The sequence below is a fragment of the Prionailurus bengalensis genome, chromosome D4 (genome assembly GCF_016509475.1).
Source record: "Prionailurus bengalensis isolate Pbe53 chromosome D4, Fcat_Pben_1.1_paternal_pri, whole genome shotgun sequence".
Taxonomy (NCBI): Eukaryota; Metazoa; Chordata; class Mammalia; order Carnivora; family Felidae; genus Prionailurus; species Prionailurus bengalensis.
The window spans coordinates 44,060,922-44,087,950 of record NC_057359.1 but is presented as its reverse complement, the minus strand read 5'-3'; the positions used below and the strand labels follow the sequence as shown (position 1 = coordinate 44,087,950).

Below are 27,029 nucleotides of genomic sequence, written 5' to 3'. Positions count from 1 at the left end.
AGTGATGAGTGTCAGGAAGGAAACTGGCGGGTGCCCCCGATGTGGACAGTGTAATGGGGGAGGGGCGGTCAGGGAAGGTCTATCTGAGAAGGTGCCCTTGAAGCTGAGACCTGAGGAGGCAGAGAAAGAGGAGCTGAGACAGAGGAAGAGCAGAGCCATCTTGAAGTGGCAAGAGAGGCAGAACGTCAGGGGATGAGTCACATGCGGGGAAAGCACTGCAGAGTCAAGGTCTCAGGGTGGCCTGATGATGTCCCTTCCTCTGTTTCTAGAGGGACAGGTCCTGCTGCCTGCTACTGACCAGGCATATCTCCCCGTGGGTCTTGTCCAAACCTGGGTTCCTTTGGGTTTTATTCCCATTTCTCAGGGCTTAGATCAAAATGTAAACGTGAGGTTAAATGGAGAAAAAAACAAACAAACAACAGAACAAAAGTGATAGATACAAGGAGGGCCCTATTTTAGGATAAAAAAAATCTGAGATGATAGCTACAGTTCTCTTCCTGACCCTTTGTTTTATTCTCAAAGTTTTCCTTAACTGACTCCTAATAATCAGAAGAAAAGCGCCAACCTTAAAAGGTGTTAAATGCACCTGAGTCCCTGCGTAATACGACCCCACCACAAATTTCAGTAAATGTCCAATCATAACCCCAAGTAAAATTTTGTTGCTTCCTGGTCTGAGAGAAGGTTCGGAAAGGACGATGAAAATACGGAAAGACGAGGAACAAGCTTTAGGAATGAGGCTAATGAGAAACAAAAAGCTTCCCCAGTTCCTTCTGAGCAGAGAGAGGTGGGAGGAGAAATATTTGGCTGGCACATTACAGATCATTGCTAATGACAATGGGGAAGGTCCTGGAAGGAAATGCAAAGAGCAACAAAGACATCTCTTCGTCTGGGAATTGCATCAAAGCCGGCCAACAACCATCTTCTCTCTCCCTGCTGGGATCCCAGTGGGGACAGAGACACAGCAGTGAACGTAGAGGCCCCACTCCTGCCCGTGGAGCCTACATCAAGCAGAGGGGACAGACCGTAAACAAAACACAAATAATTTTTTAATTACAGTCAGGCTGGGGGCCAGAAAGAAGTCTGAGGTGCTATGACAGCGTATAAACAGTTGAGCCAAAACAGGTGAGTCAAAGGTGAGCCAGAAGTGAGCCAAACAGAACGGTCAGAAGGAAGGGGACAGTATGAACAAGGATCTGGGGACAGGAAGAACTAAGCCCCCTTGGGGATAGGGAAGGTCAAAAACGGCTGAGGGCAGAGTATAGCAGGGAGCTTCATGCAGGAAAGAGCTACAGCAGGCAGGGGCTACATCAGGATTTTGAACTTCATCCTAACTGCGATGTCGGCTAAAACAATCCATAAAATATTAGAGGCAAGCAAGGGGCCACACTGGGGATATTGAACTTTAATCTCAATTGTAATGTCAACTAATGGAAAAAGGACTATGATCAGAGGGGATGCTCAGGAAAGGAAAAGGAAGCCAGACTTCTGTCTTGAGCAAATGGGTAAATGGTGCCATTTACTGCTGCTGGAAATGTTGGGAGAGCCAGAACTGGAAAAGGCAGATCGGCGATCTGGCTGAACTCGAGATGGCTGTGACAGGTGGGGACAGAGGTCGGACAGGCAGCTAGATGCACCGTGGTGGAGGGAGGAGGAAGGATGGGGTCGGACACACAGCTGGGAGTTGTTTGCAGATGTTTGCAGGCTGTGGATGAGCTCCTTCAGGGGGAAGTGTAGAGGGAGGAGAGCCCAGGTGAGCTGTCACCTGAAGGGACCCCTACCCGCAAAGGTGCACAGCAAACGAGCTTACACGAGAGACTGAAAAGAAGCCGTGGAGGGAGTGGCATCCCAGGAGGGTGTGGCATCCTAAGAGGCACTCGGAAGGTTTCAAGGACGAGGGGGGTGAACTGCGCAAATAGCTGAGGGAAGAACATATAAGTTACGCTGAAGAATCATCACTGGACACACAGCCAAGAGGGGCTTGGGTAGCAAGGTGGGACAGAAGCTAGACTGCAGCGGGCTGAAGAAATGAGAGCTGGGCGGATGAAGGCCACTTTTAAAGACGTTGGGCTGTGGCACCTGGCTGGCGCAGCTGGTAGAATGTATGAGTCTGGATCTTGGGGTCTTGAGTTCGAGCCCCACGTTGGGCATAGAGATCACTTATATACACACACACACACACACACATATATATAAAATAAACACTTCCAAGATGCTGGGCTGTGACAGATGAGGGAGAGAAAGGGTAGTGGCTGGAGAGAGTCGTGGACTGAGTCCAGGCTGACTGCTAGGGAAGAAAGAGGGACTCCAGTGTTTTTACAGGCCAAAGGGAAAGACCTTTTAAGAGGAGTGTTGGGAGGGGGGATGGGCTAAATGAGTTATGGGCATTAAGGAGGGCACCTGTTGGGATGAGCACTGGGTATTATTTGTAAGTGATCAATCGTTGAATTCTGAAACCCTCATCACACTGTGCGTTAACTAACTTGGGTTTAAATAAAATTAAAAAACTAAAAAAAAATTTTTTTTTGAAAGGCGGATCAAGGACCAGTAGACAATTTACAGGAATAAAGTAGGCATAAGAGAAAGAAGGGAATAATCCCTAGGCTGAAAGACAGACCCTGGCAGGATGGAGGGATACTTCCCATGATGCTGCCATTTGTTACAATGATGGAGACCAATCAGCTGCAGTGATGGCTAGCTTTTCAGGGGCAAAGATCTCAAGTACGAAACAGATTATTTCTTTTGTAATTATGTGCAAATATTAGAGTATTAAAGGAAAATTTTTCCTTGCTTAAAGATCACACTTGTGAAGCAGAATTTATTTAAACAGTAATCTGTCCTAACCACTTGTCCTAACCCCATTTGCTCTTGTTTAAATATTTTAATATTCGGGGCGCCTGGGTGGCGCAGTCGGTTAAGCGTCCGACTTCAGCCAGGTCACGATCTCGCGGTCTGTGAGTTCGAGCCCCGCGTCAGGCTCTGGGCTGACCGCTCAGAGCCTGGAGCCTGTTTCAGATTCTGTGTCTCCCTCTCTCTCTGCCCCTCCCCCGTTCATGCTCTGTCTCTCTCTGTCCCAAAAATAAATAAACGTTGAAAAAAAAAAAAAATTTAAAAAATAAATATTTTAATATTTATTTATTTTTGAGGGAGACAGAATGTGAGCAGTGGAGGGGCAGAGAGAGGGAGACACAGCATCTGAAGCAGGCTCCAGGCTCTGAGCTGTCAGCACAGAGCCCGATGTGGGGCTCGAACCCACGACCATGAGATCATGAGCTGAGCTGAAGTCAGACACTTAACTGACTGAGCCACTCAAGCGCCCCTAATTATTAATTAAAAATATTTTCTCTTTCCTTAAGCTACTTTTTAACAAAATTATAGGCTAAAACATATTAGATTCAAGAGTTAAGATGAACTAGATTGCAGTGAATTCTCAAGAAACCTACGTCCAGAACATTGTATTCACATCAGCCCTAATATAAGCCAGTACCACTGGACCATTACAAATTCATTTCAGATCTCTTTATTAACAACATGCGTGTTTCCCAAAGAGCTTCAAAAATCTATTAGCATTCTCAAGCCAGTCTCTTGTTCTTCCACTCTTCCAAGGCTACCGAAGGAAAGCAACAAGACAAGATGGGACAGCTTCTTTCCTCTGCCAGCCAGTGTCTTAAAATACTTCTTCAACCACCTTTGACCCTGCCTGGTATTGCTGACATTCAAAGCAACCCCCAGAGGCAGAGCAGTGGGAAGAACCGTATGTCTCCTCTCAAAGACTGAAGGGAGAGCTGACATCTTACACAGAGCAACTCTCACACAAAGGAAGAGAGGCCCCAGACTTCAGTTAGGACACGCTACATCCATAGCAATGAGAAAGTCATGAATTAAAATGCATTTCTAAACACTGGCACAAAGAAAAGGCTGCATTTTCAGGGTATTAAAATAAGGACAGTGGTTAGATGTGTTTGGGGGCTAAAGAAATCATGTACACACAAGGCTAAACTACTTGTAGATATCAACCTGAACTTCAGTATACAACTTTCCAAAGGAAAATCCTTAGGCAAATAGCAAAAGCTTTACCTGATAGGTTGTAAATAAGAGACTAAGCCTCAGGGAAAATAACATACCGTTGACTGTTATACCTGGAGTCAATGTTGCCTCATATATAGACATTCGTTTTTCCTTCTGTGTGTGAATACAATAGCCTCGTTAGGACTTTTCTCCTTATTCTTGTCCTAGGAACAGATCTATTCTTTGTACAGAATTAAGTCTAGGCAGGTTGGTCTGGGCATTCACCAGGTCCCTGAGATCTTCCTGCTAAGCTAGCTTCAGATCACTGGGATATATTGCATCCACGAAACAGCTGCTCCCCTCTTTCTCCAAGTGAGATCGCTAACATTTTGAACCAAACCATCAAATGTGCTGTCAATCCAATAGTCAGAAACTAACTCTATGTGAGGAGTCCGATTCCTTTTCCACAGTTGAGGGCAGTAAAAAACGAACAAACAAAAACCCCAGAAGCCGGTACGTTCCCACCCCAGGGGCAGCCTGAGGAGTGGGCAGGAAGAATGAAGGTACCCACCTCCTTAGCTCTGCAACCAGGAGCACAGTGCAGGGAACCCCCAGGGTCATCAGAGAGATGTTGTTGATGGCGGGCTTGACAAACGCCAGGCACGTTGTGACCGCAGACAGGACACAGACCACCGCCTTGAACCTGCCCCTGAATCGATGGAAGCAAAACCGAACTGTTAGCAAAGGAGGTCTTGTTTGTTTGATGAATGCTGGCAAAGCACAGGCACCACAGGCGGAAATGCAAGCTGAGAAGACGTCGTGCGCAAGGTACCAGGAGTCTAAAACCCACTCACAACCATGGGCTCACTAATTCTACTTCTAAGAGTTTATTCTTAGGAAGTAGCCAGAAATTTTCAAAATATTTAGCCAGGGGGTACCTGGGTGGCTCAGTCAGTTGAGTGTCAGACTCTTGATTTCAGCTCCAGTCATGATCTCATGGTTCTTGGGGCTGAGCCCTGTGTTGGGCTCCGTGCGGACAGCACACAGCCTGCTTGGGATTCTCTCTCTCCCTCTTACTCTGCTCCTCCCCTGCTCATACTTTCTCTCTCTCTCTCTCTCTCTCTCTCTCTCTCTCTCTCTCTCTCTCTCAAAAATGAATAAACAAGCTTAAAAAAAAAAAGCCAGGAGAATGGTGAAATGAGAATCCATGTAAGTCCCTGAGGGTGAGATACGGATAATTATTTTCTTAGTGTCCTTTTTCTCTTTGTTTTCAGATCTCTTACAGCAGCATTTAGCAAATTTCTATAAAGGGTGAGAGAGTAAATATTTTAGGTGTTGCAGGTCACAAGGTCTCCGCAGCTACTCAAGTCCACCACTGTGGACAGTAAGTGATTGGGCACGGCTGGATGCCAATAAAACTTGATTTGCAAAAACAGGCAGTGGACCCATTTGGCTCACAGCTTGTCAAGCCCTGTTCTACAAGGCAAATGCGTAAGACTTTTACAAGAAAACCAGGGACCACTTACAAACCATAAAGCTCCCTAGTTTAAAAGAAAAAAAAAATCTGTGTCTAGCACACAAAACTAAGTCTTAAGAAAAAATTCTAATCGTGTCTTTATTTCCTGGCAAGTCACAGTCTAGCATGCATTGGAATTTTGTGTTGACAAGTCTTTGACCTGACAAATCTTAGAAAAATGCCATCCTCACTCCCTTCAGTGGAGGTGCTTTCAGTAGAACGTGCCAGAACTGGCGACGTGATCCCGGACGCGTTCCTCCTCTCCCTGGGACTCCATTTCCTTATCTATAAAATGAAAAGCCTGGACTAGATGATCCCTAAGGCCTCATCCATGACTGAAATTTAGGAGCACATGATTTTCCTGAAGTTTCTTTTATTCCTCATTAGCACAATTTACTTTGGCCGCGAGCCCTGGAACAGGTCACAGTTGGGAAACTAATTTGAATGAAATTCCATTATAAAGAAATCAAAGTGCATTGAGACCTCCAAAATACAAATTTATCTCTTAGAGAGGAAAACCATTTATCATCAAGGCACAGGAAATCATTGATGGGGCGGCCAACTTTCTGACTGGAATGGACAGGAATTGTAGCCCTGAACTTCAACCAGAGAAAAAAAAAATACATGTGTGGGAAAGGGTCCAGGCAGCAAGTTCTCAGGAGAAGCCTGTTTTCCTCCTGGCCTTGGCTGGCAGCCTTTGCTACTGGATGAAAGGCTACCTGCTCCACTCTGAGGACCACAGCCCGCAGCTCCCCTCCCCCCATCACACACCCACAATAACTCTTATGGACCCACAATAACTCTTTCACTGGGTTTTGAGATTCTATGAACCACACCAAGGCCTTTCAGCCTTTTCAGATTGGAAAAACCAAAAAAAACCACCATTCCTAAATTGCATCGCTTCTCTAGATCAATGGCTGAGGGGTGGGTTAGTGAGGGCGACAGCGATTTAAGCACAGGTGTTCCAGGTAACAGATGCGTGTCACTTTTTCTCCTTCCATCTCGTACTAGCCGTGGGACCTTTGACAAGTCACGAAACACTCTAAGCCCCAAGTGTCTCTACCCCGTGGGGTTCCCGTGAGCATTAAGGCACTTCACACAGTGCCTGATGCACGGTATGTGCTGATCAAATCCACTCTTAACTGTTATCATTACCATCATGTGAGAACAAGTGAGACTTTAAATAATGTTACTGTGAATCAGATCTACTCTCGGGGAAAATCTGGGCTGCTGTTGCTCTGTAGAGGTCTGCCAAACAGTTCAAAGGCAGCAAACCTGACGAAACTTGCTTTCTTCAAGGAGAACATAGGCAGACTACCTCCCAGGTCGGTCCAGAGGGTGTGAGGGAATGCGCTTCAACAAGGTGGCTTAGCCAACAAAACAACCTATGAACATACAAATCTGTAACCAGCAGAAGTCAACAGAAGTCACAGGGACAGTCCCGCTGACCCCAAAGTCAGGGTCCTGGGTACCAGAGAGCTGGGTACCCGGAGGTCCTGGGTACCAGAGAGCTGGGAATGTCCAGGAGGGACGGGGTCTGACAGGGTGTTAGCTTATCAGTGACACCAGGCAACTCCTACTGTGGTCTCTGGTCCTGTTCTCAACTTTCCACCCCATTGTGGGATCAAACTGGAGCACCAGGTCAGGGAACGCTTATCACCCCTTCTTCTTCAATTCTCCCAATCAAACCCTGGTAGCCCAACACCATCAATATAATATTATAATAAAGCTGCTACTGTTATCATTAGCCACCCATTAGAGCAGTGGTTTTCAACCATATCAGACCCTGGGCCCCTTTCCTATAGCAAAAACTTGGTAATGCCTCCCCGCCATTTAAAAAAAAAAAAATGTTTATTTTTGAGAAAGGGCAAGAGAGAGAGAGTGAGTGTGAGCAGGGGGAGGGATAGAGAGGGGGAGAGAGACGGAATCCAAAGCAGGCTCGCGCTGTCACATAGAGCCTGACATGAGGCTCGAACCCTTGAACTATGAGATCATGACCTGAGCTGAAGTTGGATGCTTAAATGACTGAGCCACCCAGGAACCCTTAGCCCTTTTTCCAAAGTAAAATTGATTTTATGGATGATAAAACTCCATCACCGTAACCACCGAAAATATATCCACAGACTTCCCAGATGTCTCTTAAGGGATGGAAATGTCCCCGGTTAAGATCTACTGCTCTAAACTACCCTGTAGGACTAAAACATGATCTATTTAGAACAACCAGACCATGATATTCATAGGACTACAGCAGTGGGTCCTGGAAGGTCTGCCCATGTCGTTTTATAAGTAAGGAACTGACAAGACCCAGAGAGTCTAAGCCCCTGGCCACAAGTTACCCAGCTAGAGCAGGATGGCCAGACCCCAGTCTGCACCCATGCAACTCAGGATTCAAAAACTGAATTGGATTATAAATTTTTTTTTTCAACGTTTATTTATTTTTGGGACAGAGAGAAACAGAGCATGAACGGGGGAGGGGCAGAGAGAGAGGGAGACACAGAATCGGAAACAGGCTCCAGGCTCTGAGCCATAAGCCCAGAGCCTGACGCGGGGCTCGAACTCACGGACCGCGAGATCGTGACCTGGCTGAAGTCGGACGCTTAACCGACTGCGCCACCCAGGCGCCCCTGAATTGGATTATAAAGTGAGAGCTGTCCCTAGATCATGTGGAGGCAAAATCGTAAAAAAAAAAAAAAAAAAAAATCACAGGAGGATAAATCTTTAAGAAATGGAAACAATTAGCCTATAATAGTTCTTTGTTCTTGGAGTTTATTTTCTCAAAACAAAAATGTCTAAAAATGATTAATAACCGGGGTGCCTGGGTGGCTCAGTCGGTTAAGCATCCGACTTTGGCTCAGGTCATTATCTCACAGTTCGTGAGTTCGAGTCCCATGTTGGGCTCTGTGCTGACAGCTCAAAGCCTGGAACCTGCTTCAGATTCTGTGTCCCCCACTCTCTCTGCTCCCCGCCCCCCCCCTCTCTCTCAAAAGTAAGTAAGGGGCACCTGGGTGGCTCAGTCAGTTAAGCATCTGACTTCAGTTCAGGTCAAGATCTCATGGTTTGTGAGTTCGAGCTCCGCATGGGGCTCTGTGCTAGAGCACAGACAGCTCAGAGCCTGGAGCCTGCTCCAGATTCTGTGTCTCCCTCTCTCTCTCTGCCCCTCCCCTGCTCACACGCTGCCTTTCTCCCCCCCAAAAAAATAAATAAATAAATAAACATAAACAAATGTAAAGATAAATAATTAAAAATTTTTTCAATGTTTTATTTATTAATAACCATCAACAGCTGAGCATATGATGATTCTTAGGACATTCGAGGCAAGATAAAAGAAAGCTTTTTTTTTTTTTTTTTTAACCTGCCAACTATTCCTGTTTATATCATAAACATTAATTTCCCTGCTGGTCTAGACCTTACCTTCAAAATACTTACCAATGTTAGACATTCGTAATAACTGCTAGCATTTACTGAGTCCTTACTCTGTACAAGACACTGTAGTGTATATTTTACAGGATTTTCCCATACATTTCCAACCCCATGAGGTAGGTACTCTTCTTATCTCCACTTTACAGATGAGCAAACTGAGGTACCAGGGCTTTAAAAACAAAACCTACTACCCAAAGCCATGCCTGTCTGATACAATCCCTTAGCCACCACAAGTTGCTCTCCTTTCTCCAGAGATCTCAGGCTGGAACTACTTTTAACATGTTTTTAGAACCACTCCTGCAAAGTCGAGATCACAAACAGACGTCAACTGGTAAATTTCAACAGCGAAGCCACACGATCCCTGGTTTTGACGTGAAGTCCTTGGTCTGGCCCACCACTTGGGCACAGAGCTGCACCTGTCCCCATGTCACAGGCAGTGAGGCTCACAAAAAGGGGTCTGGTCGTCTTGCTCTGCCTGTCACTGGCGAGTTGAAGGTGGACGAATAGACCTGAACTCCTTATTTATAACGTGTTATTCTCCCCTAACACCATCCCTCTTCTTTGTTCATTCCCACTTTCTCCTTCAATGTACGTGCGTATCTCAGAAATGCTCGGCACAAATCTCCACATGCCATTGGTAGTAATGAAAGCTAACTCTGTATGCTCACCATGTGTGCTCTGCAGGATCCCCTCACACGATGATTATTTCCCTGGTTTGAGAAGTGAAGAAACAGGTGCCTGGGTGGCTCAGTTGGTTAAGCTTCCGACTTCAGTTCGGGTCGTGACCTCACAGTTCATGGGTTCGGGCCCTGCATCAGGCTGTCTGCTCTCAGCACAGAGCCTGCTTCAGATCCTCTGCCTCCCTCTCTCTACCCCTCCCCCGCTCGTGCGCACTCTCTTTCTCTCTCAAAATAAATAAATAAACTTAAAAAAGAGGAAATAGAAAGCTAAAGAATCAAGACAAGTCACACTGCTTGTAGGCAGCAAAGCTAGGATTCAAACCCAGGGCGTTCCCAAAGCCAGGGACATAAACATCTGGGATGCTCAGGGCCCCCAAGGACTCTCCCCAAGCTGAAAACAGTGGGGTCACATCTTCCCAGAGAAAACGTGCAGGGTGTTGCGATGAAAAAGGTCCTAAGTGGTACTGACTTCTCTGCCCCATGATATGGGCTTTGTTGTTAAAAGTTGGTAAGCTTTGGGGCGCCTGGGTGGCGCAGTCGGTTGAGTGTCCGACTTCAGCCAGGTCACGATCTCGCGGTCCGTGAGTTCGAGCCCCGCGTCGGGCTCTGGGCTGATGGCTCAGAGCCTGGAGCCTGTTTCCGATTCTGTGTCTCCCTCTCTCTCTGCCCCTCCCCCGTTCATGCTCTGTCTCTCTCTGTCCCAAAAATAAATAAACGTTGGAAAAAAAAAATTTTTTTTTTAAAAAGTTGGTAAGCTTCTAGAAATACATCCATTTTCCTCTCTCCTGCTCATAACATTTCCCCACTTCTCCCTTCAAGAAAGAGAAAGTTTTTCTTTTTCACATCATGAGCACATTAAAAACTGTCGCTTGGAGGGGCTCCTGGGTGGCTCGGTCAGTTAATCGTCCAACTCCAGCTCAGGTCATGATCTCGTGGTTCATGAGTTCGAGCCCCACATCTGGCTCTGTGCTGACAGCTCAGAGCCTGGAACCTGCTTCCGATTCTGTGTCTCCCTCTCTCTCTGCCCCTCTACCACTCACGCTCTGTCTCTCTCTCCCTCAAAAATAAAGATTAAAAAAATTTTTTTGTAAATAAATAAATAAAAATAAAAACAGTTGCTTGGAATTCCAAGTGGCACCTCCGGAGGGCCATGAACAAACAAAACCATTCTTCTCATGCTCGCAGCTTCTCCCTCAGATCCCAGGACTTGAAAGCTCAGATCTGAGAACCAAGAGACTCCTCAGCGCTCAACCTCCCACACCCCAGGCTCAGGGCAAGGATGGAGGTGAGCGGTGGGCACCTTCGACACCAAAGGAGAGGCCAAAAGTAAATGATGTTTCTCAGCCAGAGTCAGGAAGCCCCTTCTCCACCTCCCAGGGCTTTCTAAGTGCTTCCTTTCCAGTCCCGTAACCGAAGCGGAACACGCACAAGACTGGAAACCTGAGACCGCCCAAACCAACCTGCTACACATGAGAGCCTCCCTCCCCCACTGAGGAGAAAGCCTCAGCCAAGGAGACCGTATTTCTCCCAAGACCAGGAATGCCCTTCTTATCACTTCTAGCAAGCAGCTGGCTCACTCCCTCGTGGTTTTGTGATCCAGGAACCTTGAGGATACCTGAGCTGCTCGATGATACTCAAAATACTATTTAGTTCAAATCCTTCTTGTACAATGAAGACTGTACAGCTAGTTCACTTGAAGTAGGTCTTCTCCCTATCTCATTTTAAAATACATTTTCAGTGTTAAAAATTAACATGCACTCTTTAAAAACAAAAACTGTACAGCAGTATAGATCAAAAGCAAACGTGAAGGTTCTCCCCTCCCCACCCCATTCCTAAGAGTAGCCCATGGTGGGGCACCTGGGTGGCTCAGTCGGTTAAGCAACTGACTTGGGCTCAGGTCATGATCTCATGGTTCGAGCCCCGCGTCGGGCTCTGTGCCGACAGCTCGGAGCCTGGAGCCTGCTTCGCATTCTGTGTCTCCCTCTCTTCTGCCCCTCCCCCACTCACACTCAGCCTCTCTCTCTCTCTCTCTCTCTCTCTCTCTCTCAAAGATTGATAAATATTAAAAAAAATAAAAATAAAAAAATAAGAACAGCCAATGGTATCGGTGCCTGTCTTCCTCTTCCAGGCATTTCTGTGCATATACAAAAACATATACTCAAAAAAAAATTAGTTCATTCATTCTCAAACTAGGATACCATGTGCTTTTTGCAGTCAGCGTGTTTTATGGACACTCCTCCACCTCCATCCATAGAAGAGAGCCTCATCTTTAACACCTATAAAATTCCTATTCCTGGTCACAGTACCAGAAAAACCGTAAGGAATTCTTTTATTTTCCCAGTAGAGCTCTTCCCTGGGTATACACAGCTTGCTTAATTATATCCATGTTTTTAGACTACATCTATATATAGTGACAAAACAGTGTCCTACAGAGAAATATATGTGGGTAGTATATTCTAGGAACCCTTCTCATCGTTATGAGGTTGGCTCTCTTCTGTTCCTTCAGATATTAACAAACCTCATACAGCTCCTCAGAAAGGCTTTCCCTGACCAAACTCTAAATCGGCACCCCATGTCACCACTACCCCTTACCAGCTTTACTTTTTATCATGGCACTTACCATAACATTGTATTGTTTGTTCATTGGTTTGTACCCTCCTCAACTTCAGTATAAACTCACTGAAGGCAGAGACTACTGTTTTGTTTACTGCCAAAGCCCAGTGCCTAGAAAATTACATAGTTAAGTGTTCAAAAAAATACTTGATGACATATAAGCATCATAATAGATGCAAAAATGCATCTTTTGGGGCGCCTGGGTGGTTCAGTCAGTTAAGCGTCCGACTCTTGATTTCAGCTCAGGTCCTAATCTCACAGTTCGTGAGTTCAAACGGAGCCTGCTTGGGATCCTCTCTTTTCCCTCTCTCTCTGCCCCTCCCCTGTTCATTTTTTTTCTTTCTCTCTCTCAAAATAAAAATGAACACTAAAGGTTTTTTAATGAATAAAATGCATCCACTCTTGAAATTCTGAATTTCCAGCTTAAAGGTGTGTGTGTGTGTGCATGCGTGTAGATCTCAGCAGAAGTATAAACCAATACCGTTTGACAACTACAGAATCTATAACTGCAGGAACTAATTCCTTAGTGGAGTTCTACTGTAAACTTAGCAAATGGTAGAACTCGACTGGACTCGAGGAAATGTTCTAGCAGCAAACCAAAGGTCTCTGAACTACCATTCCATAATTTCTCCCCCACTGAAAATCTTTCCACTTTTGTTCATATCCTATAAGGGAGACATTTGACTTTTTCCCCCATTAGCATATAAATTCTTCAAGTATACTAAAATTTCCTCTTTAATCAGTTTGTTTATGGTCTGACACGATAAACAATCAGTGGATATTAAATAAGTATATGATAAGCTCATCACAAAGTTAGGCTACATCGTGTGCTGTTTTTCTTGATACGTACGTGGATATATTGGGTACCGCACCTAGCAGTGAATGCAAAAATGTTTAGCACGAGCTTACCTGTCATTCCGAAAGATCTTTGGTAGATACCTTCTGGGGAACCACATGGCCAGAGCACACATCAGAACCCAAAGGATTGCAAGTTCATCAAGCATCTGACCCAAGAAACTTAGGGTTGCATGGAAGTAGACGGATCCAATTCCTAGAATCAATTACAACCAATCACAAAGGTCACCACAGAAGAACAGACTCACAAATTCAATACACTGCTGAAGGACCGCCCTTTCAACCAACCACTGTCCCAGTCACCAGATCACGTTCGCACTGAAAGCAGAAGCTAAAGGCAGAAACCCCTACCACCTAGGCATGCACGCTCGAAGCCCTAGAGAGCGGATTTCAAGCAGGACCCAGTGTCAGCACATCAGAACTTTAATAATCCCACAATTAGACACACTCTGTCCTCATCCACCAAGGCTTCATGGGAACAGGCAGTAAACGAGCCAACATTCTCTCACCGTTAAGTATTCCCAACCTGCCTGTGGAAGGAAATGGAAATTGCACAAGTGTTTCCCAGAACAATGAAGGCTCCAAACATCTAGAATTTTCTTTTTTTTAATTTTGATCCGTTACACTAAAGTCTCATCAGAGTTCAATCATTTCACATGATTGTCTTCAGAAGTTGTCAGAAAATGGCACTGGCACAGCACCGATAGCCATTACATAAATAAACCTTCGAAGGCAATTAAGTGATAATTACAGTCAACCTTGTTATCAAGGCCGTATTCAAAAGAGCCCTCCTTCTGGCGTCAAGCAAGCAAAATAAAAGTTGGCTGAGACGTCAGAGTGACTTTGGTTTACAAAACATAATGTTCAAACAGGACAGGAAGTGTGCAGAATTCCATTTCCTCCCTTTCAGCCCATGCTTGAAAATGAATCCACTTACCCACTACCACTAAGAGAGTCCATATTAGGTAGATGCCACTGTTGAAGCATGTTGCATACTGACGAAACAAGCACATGCAGATGGGCGGTAAGACGAAAAATAAGACATTGCTGATCTGGTGGGGGGGATGTAAAATGAAAAGAAATATTAAGTCAAAGGGCAAAAAATAAAGCCGTGTGTTCCAAATATGCTCTTTGCAAACTGGGAGGAATGTGGCCATACCTCTTGTCTAAGCTCTTATGTTTTTTGTTTTTTTGTGTTTTTTGGTTTTTTTTAACTGCAGATACAGGGAAATTTAAGACTTCTTTCATGGGGACTCCTTCCCATCTCTTTGATGACAGGGGCAGCTTCAAACCTTAGGTAAAGATCAAATTTTCAGGTTCTAGTGTGGATTGAAGCCTCTTTTCTCTCCAGGGGGTATTTGCTTTTAAAAATATATATAGGTTATCTAATGTAATATACTCAAAATAGTATCATTTCAACACATAATCACTATTGAAATATCACTAATGAGCTCTTTTACATTCTTTTGTTCACATAAGGCTTTGAAGTCCAGTATGAATGTCATCCTTCCAGCAACCTCCATCTGGCCCAGCCGTATTACATGTGCTCAGCAACCACAAGTGGCTAGTGACTATCATGCTGGCCGGCTCACCTGAAAATTTTTTTTAACTTATTTTTAATCTTTTTTTGGGGGGCGGTGTGGTCATAGCCAGTTCCTTTATCCCACATTTTTTTTAATTGAGGTAAAATTCAGACAGCATAAAATTAACTATTTTAAAGTGTACAATTCTTGGAGCGCCTGGGTGGCTCAGTTGGTTAAGTGTCCAACTTCGGCTCAGGTCATGATCCCACAGTTCGTGAGTTCGAGGCCCGCGTCGGGCTCTGTGCTGACAGCTCAGAGCCTGGAGCCTGCTTCGGATTCTGTGTCTCCCTCTCTCTCTGCCCCTCCCCACTCATGCTCTGTCTCTGTCTTAAAAATAAATCAAACATTTAAAAAAATTTTAAAAAAATAAAGTGTACAATTCAGTGTCCTTAAATACCCTCATAATATACAACCATCACCTCTATCTAGTTCTAAAACATTTTCATCACCCCAAAAAGAAATCCTATACCCAGTATGCAGGCACCTTCTACTCCCTCCTTCCTTCCTGCCCCAGGCTCTGGCAACCACTAATCTTTCTGTGTCTACGGATTTACCTATTCTGGATACTTCATAAAGGTGGAATCATATAATATATGACCCTTGTGTCTGGCTTCTTTTGCTTAGCATAATGTGTTTGAGGTTCATCATGTTGTAGCACGTATCAGTACTTCCTTCTTCTTTTTGTGGCTGAATAATACTCCATCATCTGAATACCCCATTTGTTTATCCTTCACTCATTAATGGGTTGTTATGAATGGTGCTGCTACGAACATCCATGTACAAGTTGTTGACTACTCATTGTCTTCTGGCATAAGCCCAAGCTGGCATCACCGGATCCAATGGTAATTCCATATTTGACTGATTGAGGAACCACCACACGGTGGCCCACAGTGGCTATACCATGTCACGTTCCCACCAGCAACATACCAGGGCTCTAATTCCTCCACCACTTTGCCAACACTTGTTATTTTCTCGTTGTTTTTGTTTTCAAATAGGGCCATCCTAGAAGGTACCAAGTGGTAGGGACATGCAGCTTTTTAAGTTTCACTTCTAATCATGACTCATAAGTGACTGCAGGCACAGGAAGCATGCAGAACGTGAAGACCACAGCTAAGTCTAAAAGAGCAACACCAATGGGGAGGGGTGGGAGGATTACACACACACACACACACACACACACACACACACACAAAAGACTAGAAAAAAAACTTTCAGAGACAGGAGGATGGGGCAGATAAAGTCCAGAAAGTCAAGGGCCTGGCATCCTTCAGAAGACCAGTCACCCATGTTGAACAGTCAGAGGAGGCCACAGGGGAACCAAGAGGATGGGTGTCTGAAGTGAACTGAAGGAACCAGGGTAGAAAGGCTTTACCAGACCCAGGAAATTGCATTGGTGCACAACGAATCAAAACGCATCAGCAAACCCCAGGACTTGAGGTGTGTAGGTAAGGATTGACAACGTCAGTGGCCTATGCAGGTCCCTGTCACCATCTGGGAGCAAGAGCGGTTAGAAGTGACACCACTTCTAGAAAGGGAGAAAGGCCGGATAGGAGGGAAATAAAGTAAGTAAAGAGAGGAGAACCAGATCCTGCATCAGCAGCGGGATGGGAGCCGGGCTGGCGCCTGTGGTTAAAATCTAAGACTGAAATCCCCCGCGGGGCTGCACCATTCTGGAGAAGAGGGTACTTTTTTCCTGGTGAGTCTGTTCCAGTGGGGATCTTCTCCATCCCACATGGGAAGCCCCTGAGCTACTTGTGACCCTGAGTGAGAGTATGAATAAATGGTCTCAGATGTCCCAGCTAGCGTACAGTCTCCAGTCTTAGAAACACGGCCAACTCTCCTTCACCAAGCAGGTAAGGAGGAACAGTGTACCATCTACGTACATTATCCCACAGCAAGCTGTTCACTGTCATGACCACAGCCCTCAACCTTCTAAGGAATTGTTTAAAGAATGACAGATCTTTAAGAGTTAAAATAAGAGGGTTTAAGACCGCCCCTTGTTTTACAAGGGGCAACACATGAGGGTCCAGAAAGGCTCCCAGGCTGGCCAAGGTCAAAGAGGCAGTCACCCACAGAACAGGGGCCAGCACTGAGCAGTTTCCACTGCCCAGAGCTGATTTTCACCGCCAACCCCCTAGTCACACTCTGACCCCCTTGGCTTAACTCCTCAGTGGTTACCTAAAAGCTCTGAACTGTACCTGAATTGTGCACATAGGACATGATTTCAATGTGGCTCTCCTTTTGTTAAACACAAAAGGAAGGAAGGGGGTGGGGGGAGAAGGAGAAATGGAACTGCTCTACCATAGGTAACTTAAAACCTGATCTTTCTCCTTCTACATAAATGTGTTCTCCTGTTTAAAAAAGCTAAAGTCTCCTTGCTGTCCTCCTCCCTAGAGATCACCGTCGACCTCAGATTCACAGCCTTCAGGTCGTTTTCTTTGCATTTATGCGACAACACACACATCACATAGAATAACTTCTTCACTCTGCTTCCTTCTCTCGTTCAACAACAGGCCATGCAAACCTTTTCATCTTAGTTCAGATAGACTGACCTCACTTGCTCTACATGCTGCACATGGCAGTGGTTTATTTAGCCATTCCCCAGTGCAAGGAGCTCCAATTTATAGCCTCTCCTACAATGCTGGGGGATAGAAGACATTTTGCTTTTTATCCCGGGGTAAAAAGTATTATATATATATATTTTATATATATATATTTTATATACATATATATTATATATATTCATATATATAGTATATATATTTTATATATGTATTATATATCTTATATTTATTATATATTACATATATTTTATATGTATTATATATATTATATATTACATATATTTTATATATAATATATATTACATACATTTTATATATAATATATATATCATATATATTATATATATATAATATATATGTAACTTTTTTTAAGCTTCACACCCAGCATGGGGCTTGAACTCACAACCCTGAAATCGAGAGCCAGATGCTCTACTGATGGAGCCAGACAGGCACCCCATTTATCCCAATATATCTTTATTGCCTCAAGTCCTTGCAATCTCCCTCTCTTCAGCCAGGTGGAACCATCTACTGCCAACCTACCCCCAACTGGCTCTGTCCATTTACATTCCCACCAGCCATGTGCACATTAATCACTGTTCAATGTGTTTACACACTGCTCACAAAGGCATGAAGTCATCTATTATACCTATAGGAAAATCATGGGACTTCAAACATTTTTTTTTTTTATATGTTTGTTTATTTTGAGAGACAGAGTGTGAGCAGGGGAGGGGCGGAGAGAGAGAGGGAGAGAGACAGAATCCGAAGCAGGCTCCAGGCTCTGAGGTGTCATCCCAGAGCCCTATGCAGGGCTTGAACCCACAAACCGCAAGCTCATGACCTGAGCCGAAGTCAGCCACTCAACCGACTGAGCCACCCAGGCACCCCTCAAACATTTTTTTTAATGCACGTATTAAGGAGTTCAATTTAATTAGGCCCCATCTTAATACACGCTCCCAAATAACACACAAATCACATTACTGCCACTTCCCAGCCCAGATCTACCAGTGACTGCTGGCCTTCACCATACCCCTTGAAGGCCTCCATCTATGAAAAGACAAAGGCAAAATTAGAGGGAGACTCCCCCCAAGACAAAAAGAGGAAGGAACTCCTAAAGAAATAGAGAAAACAAACAAGTCCTGGTTAAAACACACATGCAATGGCCCCATCTCTTCTGAGAAATGAACTTCCCCTTACCATTGTCTGGGTCAATCAAGTTGAATATTTCAGCCAAGTGATATTTTTTAAAGCCTACTGCTTTGGAGAATAGGTTTGCTTAATGTCTGCAGAGCAGATTTTTTTGATTAAAAGGAAACCACAATTTTAAAACGTATTAATTATTTCCTTAGAAATTTCCTCATTCCAAGAATTCCTCCGTAAGTGTCGCACCAAAATAATCTGGAGGAACAGACGGCAGTGTCCTCCTGACGCACATGAGTGTGCGCTTTCCCAAGCAGAGGGTAAATGCTGACAAAGCAACAGGCTGAAAGATTTCCTGAGCGGGAGGTTCATAAACAGCTAAGGGGCATTCCCCTCTAAGAGCAGAAGTCTGTGCATCTTAACTGTATGCAGATTTCAAACCCTCCATTCTGTTCCCCTCCTGCCACCGGAGGGCCAACTGTCCCAGTCTGCCTGGGGCTGAGGAGGGTTCCCGGGGCATGGGGCTTTCAGTTTTAAAATCAGCGAGGCCTAGACAAACCAGGACAAGTTGGTCACCCTACTCAGAAGGCTTCTTGCAAGATTCCCCCACAGTATACCAAGCCCGTGCAGAATATGAATAGTACCCTTGCCAGCTTGGACACATCTCTGGTAGGGCCTTCACCACCTGATGACCGTCTGCAGGTCTGGTCTCTGTGACACGAACACAGTAGTTGCCCAGTAAATAGATCTATGGATGAAAAGATACAGGCCAGGGGTGCCTGGGTGTCTCACTTGGTTAAGCGTCTGACTTCAGCTCAGGTCATGATTTCACGGTTCGTGAGTTTGAGCCCCGTGAGGGGTTCTGTGCTGACAGCTCAGAGCCTGGGGTGTGCTTCTGATTCTGTGTTTCCTTCTCTCTCTCTCTGCCCCTCCCCTTCTTGTGTCTGTCTCTTTCTCTCTCTCAAAAAAAAAAAAAAAATTAAAAAAAAGTGTTAATAATAAAAAAGTAAATAAATAATAATAAAAAGATACAGGATCAAAAAAAAAAAAAAAAAGATACAGGATCTAGGTAATTCTGCCCTACGGTACAGGAGACGTGGGCTTTGGCCTATCAGGAGAACTGCTTTCCTTATCTTCATTGTTGGCAGACCTAATTTGGAAAGGTGACCAATCATGAGCTGATCTTAGGCATATATTTTGCTTCAAGACTCTTTTCAGCACTAGTTGATTTCCTTCTGACCCCCCGAGTCACTGCCCAGCAATAGAGTCCCCAAAAGCAAAGCCCAGTGGTTAAAAAGCAGACACTACTTTTCTCTGACCCGGCAAGTCCTAGAGTCTTTCTCTTCAATGTGACTAGAGCCTGAAAACTTCAAACATAAAAAGGAACTCAAGTCAATAAAACTTGTGTGTGGAAGAAACAGTACAAAATATGCACAAGCAACAAAAGGTTGTGAAAGAGTGTGACATGTTCTTGGAAGGGATATTTGGGCTTGGCTGAAGCCCAGGATGATGACAAGACTTGAGGCAACAGAGATTTGCAGAGCCTGAAGGCAAAATGCTTTGTACACCCAAATATTGTCAGTTGGGAGTATAAACCAGGGTACTGTCTCTGGGGGGCCATTTAGCAATAATGATCAGCCTTTAAGTAAACATTCTCCTTGATGCAGCAATTCCCCACAGAGGATTAGTACTTGGGAAAAGCACATCCAGATGCATCTATGAGGACATTCATTGCATCACTGCTCAAAAACGAAGAGGAAAGCAATAAAACAGGACCTTCCAAACTGTCCATCAAAAAGAGACTGGGTAAATAAACTATGGTCAATCCAGTAAGTGGAATACTGATGAGACATTGTAAAGAAAAAAAAGAAGTCTATATGAGCCAATATAGGACCAACTCCAAGACCCTATTAAGTGAAGACACCAAGAGGAGTCTGTGTAGTATGATCTCAACTGGGTTAAATACTTAGATATTGTATGTATACATTATACATACATAGTTCATATACTCACACAAATACATGTGTTCTGTACAGCGACTTAGAAAAGGTCTGAAAAGATATGGAAGAAAGCCTGTTTTTCACTATAACTTGCATACTCTGAGCTTTTTTTTTTTTTTTTTTACCATGATCACTTTTTGTGAAAATTAATAAATGGAAAACTCACTGAAGGGATGCTAGAAGGGGAGGCTGGGAGGGGAAGCCCCTGCCACTTGATGTCAACTACAGACCCTTAACAGAAGACCCTTTAACAGAAATGGATGGTCAGTTACAGGCCCCCACGGGGAAAGATGTACATTGCATTTCCCACAAGAAATCCATGATCCCTGCAACTCAGCCAATGAGAAGCGATCACCCTCAACTCTTGCTTTTCTCTAATTCAAAACAACCCCTCCCAACTTCCTCCTTCTCCATAAGATAACATTCCTCTCCTTTGTTGGACATGCCTATGGTTTTACTATAGCTTGCTTATCCGGAATCGCAATTCTCTGTTATTATGAAATAAACCCATTTTTGCGCGTGGTAAAGTAACTTTTATTTTTTAAGGTTAACATTTTATAATGAAGGACAATTATAGCAAAAAACTACTTTCAACACACTCTCTCATATCAAACATCATGAGTTTTATCCTGTAGGTCAAAAGGTCCCAAGGCAGGAGTTTCAAGTTAAAGAATCAATGAATGATATACCTGTACTGTGCCAGATAAATCAAAGGTAGCTGCAGTGGCATTTGGATCTTCAGGAGAAGTATCCTTGAAGGGTCAAATGGACCAAGTTTTAACGCTAATGCTGCCATTTTCTTGACCTCGTCAAGTTGCAAAATCTACCTAGCCCTGGTTTCTTCCTTTCATCAAATGGATCTAATAATGAGCACCGACTGCTTAGGGTGATTGTACAGTACACAGCAGAGTTTCAACACCTAGCAAACAATGTAGCAGGCAGTAATTGAAGTTGTAGTAATGATGTGCTGCCCCCAAGACCCATTAAGAAGGTTCTGGATCCATCTCCCAGTCCTCTTTGGACTTTATATATTCAATTCCTTAAACTTCTCCTTAAAATGAGGAATGCTTATTTTCTTCTAAAATGGATAGTTAGACCTGCCGTCTTAGTATGAGGATTTAAGAAACTTTTATCACCAAGTAATAGTTCACGGTCTTCCTCAATATAAGAGAGATAAGCCCGGTTTGTCCTGTGATAACCTTCAGGAGATAACTAGAGCTTGGAAACAGAAAGAAGGAAATGGTTTTTGCTAAACTCTTGGACCTACACTCAACAAAGTCAGGTGACCAACTACTTCTCTGAGATGTAAAGCTCTCTGCTGGTCTAACACAAATGTGGTTTATGAGTATCCAGAAAATAAAGTCTGTTAGGTGGACCAGCCAGGCTAATCACCCATGGACACCGCAGCTGAAGATCCAAGAGCCACTCAGGCGCCCCGAAAGTTCATTTCTAAATAAGACTTTGGGGGCATCTGGGTGGTTCAATGGGTTGACCATCCAACTTCGACTCAGGTCATGATCTCACAGTTCAGGAGTTCGAGCCCCGCGTTGGGCTCTGCTGACAGCTCAGAGCCTGGTGCCTGCTTCGGATTCTGTGTCTCCCTCTCTGTCTGCCCCTCCCTTGCGCGTGTGCGCTCTCGCTCTCTCTCAAAAATAAACATTTAGAAAAGAAATTTAAGACTTTGGCACTCACTGCCCAGCTCCATTGGGACTAGATTAAAAGTAAAAACAACATAAACTCTCCCCTCATCCAGTGCTCTGGGGCTTTTCAAGGCAAGTGCACAGCAGCTATAGACCAATTTGTGGCCAAGTATCGAGGCCTGAATCGCAACTGGCCTCAGACTCTACAGAGAATTACCTTGCTGGGTATGTGAGAACTGGTCCCCAAACTGCCATTTGTCCCTTAAGTCTCTGGTGAAATCCTTAGTAGCATTCTCCACTTACAAATGGAGAAAATGAGTTACCACTATGAAAGCGCCCAGCCACACCCCAGCCCATCCTGTGTGCCCGTCTACACCCGAGAGTATGCTCTGAAAGGAGGTGTACAACAGGTGAGCTGTAGCCACCTCCACTAACTGTCTTTCACAGTATCTACGGACAGCAGAGGGCCACGCTTTCTTGAAGAACTAACCTGGTCATAAATAAGAAGCAGGAGTGTTGATGAGGAAGGGATGGAGGGGAGACTCCGTACAGACTTCTGGATGGTGCCAGAAACCTGAGCATGACTGCTCCCTTCTCTAGAGCTCAGTTTCCTCATCAATGAGTGAAAGGGCTGGGACTAGCCCATCAGAGATCGCTCCAGGCTACTGCCAAGGATTTTCTCCCTGCAAATCTAGGGAGCGATCCTAGAGAACAATCTCAAATTCACAGTGACTCATAAACCAGGAGTTCCTGGTGTGGGGGTGGGGGGGGGGGTGGGGGGGGAGGGGGGAGGCAGCAGCAGAAAGGACCATGCAGCATCTTCTATTTGGTCTGGGAATCCTGAGCCACGCTGCACAGTGAAGAGAAGAGACATTTCCTTCTAGCTTCAAGCTTTCCCTCGCATAAAGACTTCCAACACCCGGGATACCGCGGGAAGTGGGGCGGGGGTAGTTTCAGCTTGCCCACACACCATCACTCCCAAACTTCCCTCTCATTCCCCAGGCTTAATCACTGGACAGGGCACAGGCCTGGGGAAGTTGTCTTTGGAGCTCGACTGAGACTGGGAACTAAAGACAAAGAAATAAGAACTAGTAGTCATTAACTTGATTCTGGCCCAAAGTAGCTCGACCCGTGGGGTGGAACCAGTCAGCACGGTAGCAGTGGGCCCTGCCCCTGTGACCTGCTAGGGGACTCCCCCTTTCCCCGGACTGCTAGAACAGGTATGCAGGGGAAAACCGCACAATGCGACCCAAGTGCGTCACGCCACAGAAATCCTGGGGGGGAGGAGGGGGCGGGGAGGGGAATTGTCCCGGCAGGTTCACCAGCCCAAGTCATCCTCCTGGGAGAGGGGCTGACAGGGACCACTGGCTTCAGGACTGGTGAGGATCAAACAAGACAATAGAACCATCTGAAGGAAATGACAGGGGGAGGATGAGCCCAGATGTCAGAATAGGGACCGAAGAAGACAGATGGAGAGCTGGAAGGAGCGCAGAGGAGGGGGCGCGGGTCGATTCTGGCCCTGGAGGCAGAATGCCCCAGATAAACGTGGAGACCCACGTCCAGATTCCTGGCGCGGCCACGACTAGGGACGTTCCCCTCCCTCCAGCCCGCCTGCCAGCCCAGCTCCCACTCCTGCACGCACCGTGTTGTAGAACTCGGCGATGGCAGGCACGATGGTGTAGTTGTCTTCGCACCAGTCCACCTCCGAGCTGCCAGCCCGCAGCTGGTCCCACCAATGCGGGACGCTCATGGCCGCTGTGGGGCATTGGAGCAGCTGCCCCTGCAGCCGAGAAGGGCCCAGAGCTACTGTTGGGAGCCAAGTGCAGCGGTCGCGGCTTTATACACACGAGTCAGCGGCCGGATGTGGCGCCTCCCCAGCCGGCCTCCTGGTGCTCCGCTCCGCCTGTTGGACGTGACTCGATCGCAGAGACCCCTCCCCCAGCTCCGCCCCCTGGGGAGGGGAGGCGAGGATAGGAGCAGACCACGCCCAGCCTGGGGGGCGGGATGAGTGTCGGAGGAGAGGTAATCCGGAAGCGGGAACCTCGCTCCAGGCAAATTCAGATACCACCCCCCCACCTTCCTCGCAAATGGCAGGTGCCCAAAGCCTCGGAGGTCAGGCTCATACTTGCCCACGCCTACCTTCCAGGCTCGGACTCACCGGCGCCACCCCTCCTACCCCGGGAGTATCCAGGCCCCCGCATACTCTCGAGGAGTTTGCAGCGCTCTGGCTGCGCCCTGCGTGGGAAGCCCGTGCTAACACCGAAGAAAGAAAAACCCTCGGTCCCCCTGAAGCTAGTTGAGGGTTTGCTTGGCAGGACTCCATGCCATAAGCTGGGGCAGAAAGACTGCGGGCTGGAGTGGCCGACTCCATGACCTTCCCCTGCAGCCTCTGCTGCCCCCTGCGCAGTAGAGCACCTGTGCAATTTCCAGAATGCTCTTGGTCCCCTGGACTCCAGCCTTAGGGCGTTCATCTGGTCTTCAACGAAACGTAGGGCGAAACTTTAGTCATACCAACACTCGGAGGATGCACTGTGGCAGGTATGACACCTCCAGGACGTCCGAGGTGCAAGAGATGATGGTATAGATATATACTTGTTACATGCCACACAGTTTGAGGAGCTTCCATGCATCCTTCTTTAGTGTTCCCAGGGAGAATCCTGTGAAGCCGGTTCTATTGACAATGCCATTACAGCTAGTAAGGCAGAGCTAGAAATCACATTCAGGCAGGATGACCTCAGACCTGCTGGTAACTACTTTGCTGCCATAGTTTCTAACACCCAGTCTGGTCCCGACAAAAGCCAACTGTGTGCGTGTGTTGGCTCTGGTCCTTGAGTGGTTCTGGGATTCCAGGTCAGGACGCTGGCAGTGACAGAAGAATCTTCTGGTCAGCAATCCATGGTGCCTGTCGCAAGCATCTGCTTGCTTAAACCTTCATGGCACCCCAAAGGCCAGCAGCTCCCCAGGGACTGCCCTCTCTAGGCCTGACTGTGCAGTGGAACCCTGACTGGTTGTGCAACGTCCATCTGCAGCAAAATACCCACACAGCCGTTCGCAGGCCTCCCCGCGTCTCCAGAAACTGCAAGCTCAGCTCCTCTGTCTGTCTCCAGAAAACCCATCTTTCTTCCCGTGGGAACCAAACCTGCACTTCTCCTACTCCTATTTCTGTCCTAGCTTCCATCTTCCTCCTAGACAGCCCATTCCACTGCCCTGGAACCCACGCACGCTGGTACCTTCTCCTAAGGTCAGAATTACTCGAGCCTTCGGGATACCCAGTGTGAGCTGGCCACTTAAGTAGAAAGGGGGAAATATTTCTCACAGCCACAGAAGAAAACTACATCAGTTAATTTCTCCATGCCTCATGGTGCTATACCGATTGTCCAACAATAGTTTTCCACGTGGAAATCCTTCCCCTATTTAAGGTGTAAGTGTATCTGTATTAACCGCACTGGTATAAAACACACCATTATTTTTATATGCCAGTGATTCTCAAAGTGTGTTCCCCTTTCAGGGGATCCACAAGGTCAAAACTCCCTGTGAACACTATAACGTCATCTGCCCTTTTGGCTCCCCTCTCACCAGCACACGTAGGAGCTTTTCAGAGGGTAAGTGACGTGTGGTGTCATTATCTCTCTGACAGCTAATGGAAACGTGGGTTCTTCAGTATTAAAAGTCTCTTTAAATTTTGAATTGATACACATTGGTAGATATTATCACATTAGGATTTTTTAGAATTTTAGGATCCTCAACATCAGGTACGAAAGGAGTCCTCAAATCAAAACAGTTGAGAGCTGGTGTTAGCCAAAAAAAAAGGGATGTATCCAATTAAACTCTTTGTAATGCTTTTATCTTTTAGAATTTCTAAATACTTATTCAATGAGAGCTTTTAGAATTAGACCTATATTATTATCCTACACCACTTTTGTGTGTAAAAAGGAAAACATAAGCAAAATAAACTTACGGAGTTCCTGTAATTTCTTCACACTCAGAATCTCTATTCTTTTGCTTAGTCATTTTGCAACTTTGTCATTGGTGTCCTCGTGTTGTTAATTACCAAGCAGTGGTGATGCAGCATTTCTTAACTGCACTCCGCCACTGAATCCTTCCAAACCTGGCGTATACATTTGGATACCAGCACGTTTTTTATCTTACCTGAAGGTTGCAAAGGAAAGCTTTCAGACAATAGGCATCATATTTGTCCTTCAGGTGGTCCTTAGGTGATTTGTTGACAGAAATATGGAGATTACAGTTGCCAGGTCATCCCACCAGGATCAACCACTGAGTTTGTGCATGTTCAGGCAGTGACAACACATCTTGACCCCCCACTTGGCCAACAGTGATTATAAAATGCCATCCACTGAAAGATGTATCTAGATTTCAGGATGTTACAATGCAAAACAATGTGACTTTTAGCACCAATGAAATCTAGCATCCACCGGATGTAAATCATTCAAGTCCTGATAAGGAAATGATGAGGAGTTTTCCTCACCCACCTCAGGAAATTTTATTGTCGATGACAATCCTAGTTCAAGATCAAAAGCAACCGCTTGGGTTCTAATTACAACTGCACAGAGAGAGAGTGCTAAACAGAAGGCCATTGGTGAGAACATAAGGGACACAAGTGACATTTCTCCAAAGCCACTGGTGTAGGTCTTCATGGTACTGCGTTACAATTTTTCTGACGTTTTCATCAACACTCCCCATTGTTGCCTTTTTTCAATGAATATAACCTTAGTAATTTAACATTAGGACCCATCATGGGGTCATTAATTTTTGAAATTGATTTATATCAATATGCCTTGGCAACTACCTTTAGTAGTTGAATACAAGATTCTGAAATCAGGTGTAAACAGCTTGGGGAGAGGGGTTGGGGATGAACCCTCATGAAGAGTTTGCTTGTGTTGCTTTTAGTCTAAATATGAGTCATATTTAGTCTAAATATGAGTCAGTTATACAGATCCATAAAGAACACGTTTGAGGGAACCACCCCTGCAGGGAAGTCAGGATGCCAGCATCTTC

The 27,029-nt window shown here is 45.5% G+C and overlaps 1 protein-coding gene across 1 annotated transcript in view; it reads right to left on the bottom strand.

The window, feature by feature from the left end:
- ACER2 (alkaline ceramidase 2) overlaps positions 1-25,925 on the bottom strand; it is a 37,362-nt gene extending 11,437 nt beyond the window's left edge. Inside the window, exons 1-4 of the mRNA XM_043567198.1 lie at positions 23,656-25,925; positions 14,027-14,141; positions 13,144-13,285; positions 4,577-4,714 (exon numbers count right to left, since the gene is read on the bottom strand). Coding sequence (XP_043423133.1) covers positions 4,577-4,714; positions 13,144-13,285; positions 14,027-14,141; positions 23,656-23,763 — 503 coding nt within the window. The 5' untranslated portion in view covers positions 23,764-25,925. The remainder of the gene's footprint in view (positions 1-4,576; positions 4,715-13,143; positions 13,286-14,026; positions 14,142-23,655) is intronic.
- Between the last annotated feature and the right edge of the window lie 1,104 nt (positions 25,926-27,029).